This window comes from Lepidothrix coronata, unplaced genomic scaffold (assembly GCF_001604755.1).
Source record: "Lepidothrix coronata isolate B3197 unplaced genomic scaffold, Lepidothrix_coronata-1.0 Scaffold44, whole genome shotgun sequence".
NCBI classification, from domain to species: Eukaryota; Metazoa; Chordata; class Aves; order Passeriformes; family Pipridae; genus Lepidothrix; species Lepidothrix coronata.
Window position 1 is genome coordinate 5,418,705 of NW_016690224.1, and position 10,623 is coordinate 5,429,327.

General features: G+C 50.8%; 1 protein-coding gene across 2 annotated transcripts in view; it reads left to right on the forward strand.

The window, feature by feature from the left end:
- The window catches only part of PXN (paxillin), a 49,278-nt gene extending 38,737 nt beyond the window's left edge, over positions 1-10,541 (forward strand). Inside the window, exons 9-15 of one of the 2 annotated variants that reach the window (XM_017814208.1) lie at positions 112-537; positions 1,112-1,192; positions 3,324-3,494; positions 3,838-4,011; positions 4,566-4,647; positions 4,992-5,140; positions 7,099-10,541. In XM_017814208.1, coding sequence (XP_017669697.1) covers positions 112-537; positions 1,112-1,192; positions 3,324-3,494; positions 3,838-4,011; positions 4,566-4,647; positions 4,992-5,140; positions 7,099-7,365 — 1,350 coding nt within the window. In that variant the 3' untranslated portion in view covers positions 7,366-10,541. The remainder of the gene's footprint in view (positions 1-111; positions 538-1,111; positions 1,193-3,323; positions 3,495-3,837; positions 4,012-4,565; positions 4,648-4,991; positions 5,141-7,098) is intronic. The other variant, XM_017814209.1, reaches the window with a different exon arrangement.
- Positions 10,542-10,623: the final 82 nt, after the last annotated feature.

A 10,623-nucleotide genomic window follows, 5' to 3' on the forward strand; every position in this document is an offset into this window, starting at 1 on the left:
TTTCTTTTCTTGCTGCTTTTCTCCCTTAGATAAACATACTGATAACAGCCAATTCCTTGTTGGTTCCTCTTTGGATTTATTCACCTTTCTTCTTCCTCCGTGTCTTTCTAGGTGGTTTTTCCTCCAGAATCCCCACTCCTCCCAAGGAGGACAGTCTCTGTTTCAGCCTCTTCCCAGCTCCAGCCTTCCAAAGAAGCTGCAAAGACAGTCCCTGCTAATGCTGCTCCCTCTCATGTCTCTGGCCCTGGACCTCTCCTCCCACTTCCACCTCAGCCTTCCCATGTGCCATCTACCCCGGCTCCTAGTCCAGTCTCTTCCTCTTCCTTCAGCTTGGCTCCCCAGCCTCTCTTCCAGTGGGGAACTTCTGATGATGATTATCATGAGGTTTCTGTTGTGGGCACCCCTCCTTCTGAGGATCCCAGGCATTCCTGTTCTCCCCAGACCTGGACCCCAAGCAGCAAGACAGTTGTTTCTGTTGGCTGTCAGACTGAAGATGAAGCTTTCTTCCCAGAAATGCAGACAGGCTTCTCTCCCCTGGTTTGTGTTTTTAACACTGTTTTCCAATCCAACTACTGCTTGTAACTTGATAGCTCAGTAGATACAGTGTTCAGGTAAGGGCTGGTATGAACTGCTGGCTAGGAGAGAGGATTTATGGACAAGCCCAGCTGTAGCATTGCAAAGTACATGTCTGTGCAATAAGCTGCTGGGGTGTGTGGGTCATGTCTGTCCTGACAGTCACTTTGTGCAGCAGGGACTCCATTTCCCTCTGAGATTAAGAAGGTAACTCTGAAACACAACCTGCATCTCTCTCTGCCATAATCTCTCTTGAAGTGGGGAGAGTAAAAGATGGCAAAATCTCCATACTGGAAGGAGCAGATCAACAGTCCTTCCTGTGTTTGCCTGTTTAGACAGGTGTCCACAGTGTGAGTGGATGTGGGGAGGAGATGGCATGATTAAGATCTGCATCTCCTGTCAGGGAAGGGCTGTGGCTCTGTGGTGGTGGGGAGTTTTAATGTATACAAGCAGTGCAGTGTTAGTGTACAGGCAGCTTTCTCAAGCAACGAGCAAGGAAAGGAAACCCTTCTGCATCTTGAACTTTTGTACTTTCCAGGTGACCTCTGCTCCTCCCCTTGTCCCCAGTGCCAATCTGCTGGCTGCTCCTGCACCCCTGGGCCCCCCCACCCCTGGCAAGGCAGGACCTCCTTTTGTTTCCTCAGCATGGTGTGCTTTTCTGGTCAGTGTGTGCTGGGATCTGCTCCCGGAGCTCCCAGTGCATTAACGTGGATAATATCCTGTAGTGCATGGTTTGCTGCTCATAGAGCTCCTCACTGAACTTGAGTGATGGCAGATCTCATGGGTGAAGGGTGGGAATTCAAAGGGCCTCTGCATGATGAATTTATGTGGATGCTGTGCTGAGTGTCCCCTGTAAACTGCAGGAGGTGGAAACAAACCTCCTTCAGGCGGGGGCTCCTCTGTGAGCTGTCAAGGAGGCTGGGTCACCAGACCAGGTAGACATTGAGGTGTGCACAGGTGGTTGTGCCTGCACTGGGTCAGCTGTGGCTGGCAGGAGTGTGTGGTTCCTGAGGTCAAGGGTGAAGTGCTCTGTTGCTACATGTTGAATTCATCTCATCTCCTTTCTGTTTGGATGGAATTTATCACCTGTATGTGGCATGTGTTCCTCCTGCCCTGCCTGGTGGCTACAAACCCCTGTTTAGAGTGAGAAGAGGTCCGATCCTCTCAATCCTCCTTTTCCTTCTGCTGTGCTGTGCAGGAAGCTCTGGCTTTATCCTGGGGCTCTGGTTGGTCTTTGTCTCCAAAGGCCTCTTGTCTCCTTGCAGTGCTGTGCTTTGGACTGTCACTGTAACAGTTTGGTAGCAATTGTCTGCTCTGTGGAGGAAGGTTTGTTTTAGGCTCAGGACATTGGGGTGTGATGGGGCTGCTCTGTGCCGCTGGACTAGGAGAGTTTGCAAGTTATGGAATGGCTGGGAGGAGAGAGGAGGGGAAAAGCTGTGTGTCAGGCTCTGTTGGGAGTCATTGCTGCATGTGAGGCAAGGCTGAGGAGTGTGTGAATGTGTGTGTAAAAAAAGCTGAATTTATGTATGTCATGAGAATTTTTATACAAAGGAGCAGAAAGCAGGATTTGTCACTGAGTAAACTAATCGACTGCAAGGACAAGCAGCTGCAGGACAGGGAATAGAGCTCCTCCTGTGGCTGGAAGGGCACATTCCACTACAGCTCTGAGCACTTCAGTATGTCCCTGCTCCTCTGGCTGTGCTGGCAGCACACTGGTGGGTTGTACACAAGTGTAGATTTTATGTCTGTTTTAATTTATTCTCTTAGTAAAAGAAGATGTGCTCCAGACCAGCATCTCAGGGAGGGACTTCTTTGGGTGTCTCTAAACCTGACAGTAGCTGTGGGAGTGCAAAGTCAGCTAAAATAATCTCTCTTTCCTTATAGTGGTTTGTCTGCAAAGGGTGCTGTGGTGGCCAAGGAGAACATATGCTTTGTTTATAAGTTGTGAGCCTCAGTAAAACATTTCTCCCTCTCCTCTGGGAAGCCTTTCCAAGCTGTGTGTGCTGTGGTGGTGTGAGTTTCAGAAAAGGCCTCTGAGACAAATATCTGACTCCCCTTCCCTCCACGTGGTGCATTTCCAGGTCTGACATTAGATGTGGCAGCCCTGTCTGCTGGGGATGCACTGCCCTCTCTGTAGGTAAACAGCAGGCAACTACAAACCCAGTTGTTTCCTTCCTCCTTCCACTTGCTTGGCTCAGGCACAGGATGAGAGCAACCCGAGGGGCCAAGGGGACTTAACAAACAGATATGCAGAAGGTGGGGAGAAGGGGGAAGATTTTCTAGCTGAAAGGGGGGTGAGATGAGGAAGAGGAGAGCATCTCTATCAGAGAGGAGACAGAACTGACAGCAGCAGCATAGAAATGGAGAGAGGTCAAGGGGAAGGGGCCCTCTGGATGGCGTCTGCTTTGTCAGCTGGCCAGGAACTGATGAGGTAAAGGGAGATTTTTGGCAGAGGCTTAGAGAGCACTGTACTGACTGCCTGGGATGTGCTGGTGACTTCTGCTGTATGTGCAGTGAAGGAAAATCAAATCCTCCGTGCACAGCTCTGCTGTTACACATCCCAGGGTCTCTGCATGTCTCTGCATGGGCAGAATACATGTGTGTACTCTATTCTGGCCCTCAGTCTTCAGAGACCTGACTCCTGGAAACCCCCTGTGTGTCTCTACAGAGGGGCCACTGGCAGCAACAGCAGGCATTTATCTGGTAAAGCACAGCAGAACTCACAGTCTTTTGTTTTCTCTTCCCTGCAGTTCATGGCACAGGGGAAAGCCGGGAGCAACTCCCCTCCATCCACAGCCTCCAAGCCTGGCAGTCAGCTGGACACCATGCTGGGAAGTCTCCAGTCCGACCTGAACAAACTGGGTGTAGCTACAGTTGCCAAAGGTGTCTGTGGAGCCTGCAAGAAGCCGATTGCCGGGCAGGTGAGTGGAAGGTGCTGTCTCATTGCTGAACCTTGGGCTGCAGCTGGGAGTAATGGGAGGGCTGTTTCGTGAGGCTGAAGAGACTGGAGTTGCTGGAGAAACTGAAGTACTCTATTTATCCACTGGCTAGGTACGCTGTAAGCTCCTCCAGTGACCTCTACCCTGCCCCTGAGGGACTGCCCTCTCCTGAGATGATAGGTAATTCAGTTTTCATGCTACCCCAGTCCAGGGCTCACTTGAGTAGTAGAACTTGTCATTCTTGCTGATCTCCAGCTGGTAGCTTGTCATGTGGTCTAGGGGAGAGGGAGGTAGAGTTGTTCTTCATGATTTGTCTTCCCAACAGGTAGTTACAGCCATGGGGAAAACCTGGCACCCCGAGCACTTCGTCTGCACCCACTGCCAGGAGGAGATCGGGTCGCGGAACTTCTTTGAGCGGGATGGGCAGCCCTACTGCGAGAAGGACTACCACAACCTCTTCTCCCCTCGCTGCTACTACTGCAACGGGCCCATCCTTGATGTGAGTTCCTTGGGGGATTCAGGGTGCTGGCAAGGTGCTGCAGGGCCTGGGTGTTAAAAACTCCACCCATGTGTCCTGGGTGGAAGATTTTGTTTTGGGATTTCCATGTTTCCTTTGTCCTTGCTCTGAAAGGGAAACAACTTGGCCCAGTAAAATTCTTACACCAGTGAGAGGAGATAGTCCCTCTTACCTTTTGTGAAGTTCCTTCAGAACCCCACATTGCTCCATCATTCTGATTCCTCAGCATTCGTGTGTTGGTAGCCTGTGGTAACAGGCACCAGTGCCAGTCCTGAGGGCTGGACGGGGCCCTGTGTAAGGGAGGAGGCAGTGCCTAAGAGCCTTTTAGGGTAAAAAAAGTGTGCAGTGGGGAGAGCCTGAACGAGCCAGAGGCAGGGGCGAATTGACTCAGCTCTCTAAAGGACAGTCTATTTTAATGCTTGCTCTTGTCAGCACCAACATTAATGTCTTCTCCCCTCCCTCCAGCCCCCCCTTACTCACCTCCAAGTTGAAACCATCATTTAAATGACTTGCACTTTGTGTCTTCTCCTGAACAGAAAGTGGTGACGGCTTTGGACAGGACATGGCACCCTGAACACTTTTTCTGTGCCCAGTGTGGAGCTTTCTTTGGACCTGAAGGTACTGGTGGTTTATGCAAGGAGAAAACAATCTCCTCCCTAAAATACAGAGAAGGGTGTAAGGCAGAGCTGCTGCTGGGGGACAGTCTGAGGGGACAGGGGAACTACTGGAGTTCCAAGGGCTACAGCTGTTTGTGGGGGAAGAATGCTACAAGTAATCATCTCTTCTCCCCAGAGAGGAAGAGTATGCATGTGCTGGGATGGGAGGGGAACAGAACAAGGACCTTGCTGTGTGTGTTAGCAGGGGGAGGGATGATCCCACCCACACAGGTTATCCCACACAGCTTGTCTGGCCATAGGTGAAGATCAGGAGCTGATCCCTTTGCCTCTCCTCTCCTTTGGCAGGATTTCATGAGAAGGATGGCAAAGCCTATTGCCGCAAGGACTACTTTGACATGTTTGCTCCCAAGTGTGGAGGCTGTGCCCGGGCTATCCTGGAAAACTACATCTCTGCCTTGAACACCCTGTGGCACCCTGAGTGCTTTGTCTGTCGGGTAAGAAACCCAAGGTCCTTTGCACGGCCCCTCTCTTTTCCACCCTGCAGGCATCTGGTCCCATATCGGGAAAAGGCGTCTCTGGGGCAGTGAAGGGCAGCCTGTCCCACAAGATAAAAACATGTCAGCAACCAAACACCTTCTTGTTCCTCTGCCTGTTTACGTTGAACTTTCGAGCTGCCTTTCTGTTCCCAACTGCAATTATGGGCTTCTGCAGCAGCTCACAGATAAACAGAGACATTTTCTGTGACCTTTAAATAATTATAAGCTAAGCTTCTCTCTGAGCACTTGCCTCAGCACTCAGATTTTGAGAATCTTCCTCCCATGCTCCATCTGACAATGTAAACTAATGAGGCTGACCTTGTTCAGACAAACATGCAAGTCAGTGAAATAGTGGCAGGCTCCATACAACAGGCATAAGAAACAGGAATACTGCAGATTAAATGCTTGGCACTCTTTCAGAGAGCATTGCAAATATTAACTCTTAAAGGCCCCAAGAGATGAGTCAAATCAACCAGTGCTTCCTAGAGTGGGAGAGAATGGCAGAAACCAGATGAAGCAGCCAGAACCACAAGCTGCTGATTCCTGGTGTGATGCTCAGATCTGACTGTGACCGTGCTGTTGGGACTGTCTGTGGCTCCTGCAGTGGTGTGCAGAGAGTGGAGGCAGAAGCTGTGCCTGACTGTGGGACTGTGCCTTCTTGTGCAGAGATTGAGACTTTATCGAGCAGTTCTGCTTTCCTTTCTCCCTGCTGCCACACTGCCTGAATTAGTGGGGCCAACATGGATGTCTTCCAGGACACAAGATGTGATTCTCTTCCTGTTTTTGCTAAATCAGAGCAAACTTTTCAGCTGTCCTGCTGACTGAGGGAAGACACTGTTTATTGAACTGTCAGCATTAGTAAAGTCTTGGACTCGCTGCAGGCAAACTGTATTCATCCTGGTATTGTGAGTGTTTAACAGCTCTGCCTGCTGTTTGCTGGATCCCTTTCCACATGTTGGGGTCCAGCTGTGTGTGATAGTCAGTGTCCTCCCCGGGGAAGAGGACAGCAAAACCAGGATTCTGCAAACATGGCTCCTCCTCCGGGCCTTGCTGCTGATATATTTGGCAAATCTGGCAGCGTCCTCAACTCTCCCACACTCTGCTGCTTCAGTTTCCCACTCATACAAGGAGTTTCCCACTCATACAAGACCACCACTGAGGACTCTCCCCAGTCTGGTGGGTGCTTCTGTTGCAGGTTCTAAAGTGTAGAGTCCTCAGCTGCCTGACACTGAGGGGGAGGAGGAGCTCTGGACACTAATTAGCATGTAGCTGGTGTATCCTCTTCTCCTTGTCTGTTCAAAATCATTAGCGCTGTAGAACAAACAGTTTCTCCCAGCAGTGATCCGTGTGTAACTGCTGGAGATGTTTCAGGTTGGACAATCCTTTGCAGAGTGTACCAGCCTAATGCCAGCCATTGTGGAGAGGTCACTTGTGAAGATTAATTGTGCCTCATTTTCTCAGCTGGAACCAGTCCAGTATTCATCAGAATTCTGCTGCATGAAAGTCTGTGTTGGTCCCTCCTTCTGCCTGCCCTTGTGGGGAAGCTGAAGTGAGAAAAAACCAAACAGGGAAATGTGCTGCAGTGTTTCCCACCTCAGAGGAAGGAGTGTTCTCCTTTCTCCTGGCTGGACACATCTGGTATCCATAGTATTTTCTTTGTAGAAATGAAGCTAGCTGGGGAAGGAGCTGGGTAATTCCCTTGCTTGTGCCTGTATCTGTCCATCTCTCAGCCTTTTCTTGGAAACTCTTCTTGGTGGACAGAGTTTGGCTCTGGACAACAGGACAGTAGTGAAGGGCAGCAGTTCACCTGCCCACAGAACAGCTGGGCTGTGCCACAGAGGTGGCTTGTGGAGCTGCCCCTCCCCACATCCCTGGCTTCTCACACAACCTGTCCCCTCTGCTTTGTCCTCCTGCAGGAATGTTTCACCCCGTTCATCAATGGCAGCTTCTTTGAGCACGACGGGCAGCCCTACTGCGAGGTGCACTACCACGAGCGCCGCGGCTCCCTCTGCTCTGGGTGCCAGAAGCCCATCACAGGACGCTGCATCACTGCCATGGGCAAGAAATTTCACCCTGAACACTTTGTCTGTGCCTTCTGCCTCAAGCAGCTCAACAAAGGAACCTTCAAAGAGCAGAACGACAAGCCCTACTGCCAGAACTGCTTCCTCAAGCTCTTCTGTTAGAGGCACCATCGATGGGCGCTAAAGCATCTTTCTGCCACCCCCTCGGCAGTTCTGGCTCTCTGAACGTTACTGTGATTTAGGAACCTTACCAGGCAGGGGAGGAGGAGGGTGGGGGGTGGGGAGTGCTTTCTGCTGCTATGGAGAGGCAGTAGATCCAGAGATGAGACGGACCATTAAACTGGAAACGCCCTTGCTGTGTCTCAGTAGAGAGAGGCCGAGATCCCTCATGACGGTGTGTGTGTCTGTGTGTGTGACTGACAGCTGAGCTTAGCTCGAGGGCTCCAATAGGGAGATCTTCCCAGCCCCCTCCTGGCAGCAGGAGTCTTTGCCAGTACGTTTCAGCCTGTGTCAGCTCCCTGAGCAAATCGAGACACTTGCAGACAACACAGCCCTCTGCTTTGACACCTCCTTCTCAGGCTTTTGCCTGCACGTGTGCAGGGTGAGCGACAGCCCAGCAAGGGCACCCTGTAACCTCAGGGCCACCCTGGCTCCCCTCACAGAGCCACACCATGTGTGTGACTTGCTGAGACCAGAGCACCAGCACAGGCAGCCAAGACCCTGCAAGGGTCTCTCCAGTTCCATTACACTGTAAGGAGATAATACCACTTACCTTTTTTTTTTTTTTAATTAAGAGGAATCAAGATGTTAATGTGTGGGGTGGGGTTTTTCCCCCCCTACTTTGTTATGCCCTTTCTCAATGCCTTTTCTCAGCACACCAGAGCAGGAGGTGGGGTAAGCCCTGACCATCCCTCAGCACTGATGTGTGCTCCTTGTGGGAACATCCCATGCCAGGCATCTCCATCCAGGCCAGCTCAGGGCATCTGCTCCCCTCGCCTGCTGCTCCTGGGAGAGAGGAAGAGGCATCATCCCTTCTTTAAATGCAGGTGCAGAGAGGTCAGAGCAGCCTTTTTCATCCATCCCTGTTATGAATGAGTGTGATGTGTGTGTGTTTATCTGGCCTGAAACTCTCCCATCTGTCAGGGCCTGAAACTGTCACAAGAGTGGGGAGAAGTGGAGAGGGTTAAGAAGCCAGGAGAAAAAAAAAATCCTAAATTTATATTCTTTCTTCCTCTTTGCTAATGAGACCTGTCAGCCCCTTGGTGTTTCCGTTTTCTGTGCTCTTGTTAAACATGTTCTACTGAGAGATGCTACAGCAATAACCTTTTATATTGACTGTTACTGGTATAACAAGTCCCGTGGGTCAGGTGTGCATGACACACCTGGAGTTTTACTATCAAAGTGAATACTGTATCCAGTCTTTGATAAGAACTGTAGATTTCTACACTGATTTTGAATTCATATCTAATTTACTTTTAATCCTCTTATACAGAAATTGGTTTTGAAGTGATTTTAAGAAAGCAACTTTTATATCAAGCTGTGCTGTTCTAGGCAGTGTGCCAGTTGTGCTGGCTTACTGCATCTATAACCTCAATGCTTTGTTAAGCCGAACTAACATTCAATATTTCCTTTTTATTGCGGGTTGGGAGGGGCTGGAATCTATGGGGAAGGGAATGTGACTTGTATTTTTTCCCTAGCACAGGCAGGTGAACTGTGAATAGCTTTTTTTTTTTTCCCCTCCTCTGGGTCACCTAAAAGTGTGTTTTCTGGTTTTATTATAACCTGTAAACTGCTGTATTTGAATCACCTGCCTTTCTCCCAAAGCCCAGCTTCCAGGATGTTTGAGTAAGTCTTAATGTGATGCTTTGGGGGAGGAGCTCAGACCTTTGCCCTCTGTTTCTCCTCTTCAGCCACCTGAAATCAGAGCAGGGTAAATTGAGGAAAAAAGGTCTTGTGACTGAGGAGGAGAAACTGGGAGAGACAGACTCTGTTCCTGACTAGCTGTGTAACTTTGGGCCAGTCACTAAACCTTACCGTGCCTCAGTTTCCCCATCTGTAAAATGGGGGCAGTTTAGCCTGGATTTGTGAGGTTATTGTGAGGCTTAGCTCGTGTTTGCTAAAGCACTTTTAGGTCTCTGGCTGGACGGAGGGTGCTATGGAGAGGGAAGGACTGCACTGAAATTCCCGGTGCCGTTCTGTGGTACCAGCCAAGGCAGCCCAGGGAGCAGTGTTTGGAATTACTGCTCCAGAGTGCTACAGCACTGTCACCAGAGGCATCTGGGTGTGCTTTGCAGCTTGGCAAGTGCATTAGGGGCCCAGGGGTGGCTGTGTCAGAAACCAGCCCAGCCTTGGGCTGGAAACTGCAGGTCCCTGTCACACAACCTTGTCGCGGTGCTGCCCTGCCTTGCTTGGATCACTGAAACTGTTTCACTTATTTCCCCTACAAATGAACTCAGTGTGTGGGTGTGAGGCCGAAGGGAACTGTGGGAGCACTGGAGCTGTGTCAGCTGGGCTGAGTGTAGCTCTGGGAGAGTTCATGAGGCAAGAATCCTTATGCATTTGCCTTTTCATCTGTGAAGTCGATTTAACTTAAATGAGTGTTCCTAAGCTGTGTGTGTTTATCTCACCGAAAAGGTCAATCCTTGGTGCCGCTGAGAGGACACACAGCTGTTGTGTCCGAGTGTCAGAAAGGGGTGAGATGTTTCCGGCACTGCCACTGCAAATGGCATGACATCTGCAAACTGTGTAATCGCGTGCCTCAGTTTCCCTGTGCGGGGAGTCTTTAACCTACCTCACTCACTGCTAGTTGAGGGTTGTGTCAGTGACACTCCTGGCACACGTGGAAGGCCCTGGGTGCTGTGAGGGCTGCTGGGGGCCGAGGGGAGGTTCGGTGTCCTTAGTGCCTAACTGAGATCATTACACATTTACCTCCTGCCTTCATCTGGTGCCTGACACGCTGGGATGCTGCACCGATGCTACTCTGCCAAATAACGACTTGTGGTGTCCCAAATGCCTGTGTAGTTCATTGCAGGTGCAGTTCTAGGGTGGCACAGCCGGGTGTGGGGCTGGGGATGGTGCTGGGGGGTCCCCGGCCCTGGAGAGGAGTGGGCAGGGGCTGTGACAGGTGCTCCGGGAGGGTCTGTGTGTGCACCCCCGGACCGGGCGCTACCCCTGGGGAAGGTTTTTCTCGCCACGTCCGGGCTGGGCTGGGGGAAGCTTGGCTGGGTCGACAATTATTTGATTTTTTCCCCCCTCCCATGTAAACTTCTAACTCCGCTTTTTTTTTTCCATTTAAAATTCTTGCAGTTACGCCAATAAAGTTTTTACCATTATTCTCACGACTGTGTCGCGACTGTTTCCAGCCCCTGAGCTGAGGAGGGATCAGACCGGGAGCGGTTCCCCCTCAGGGCCGGGCTGGGG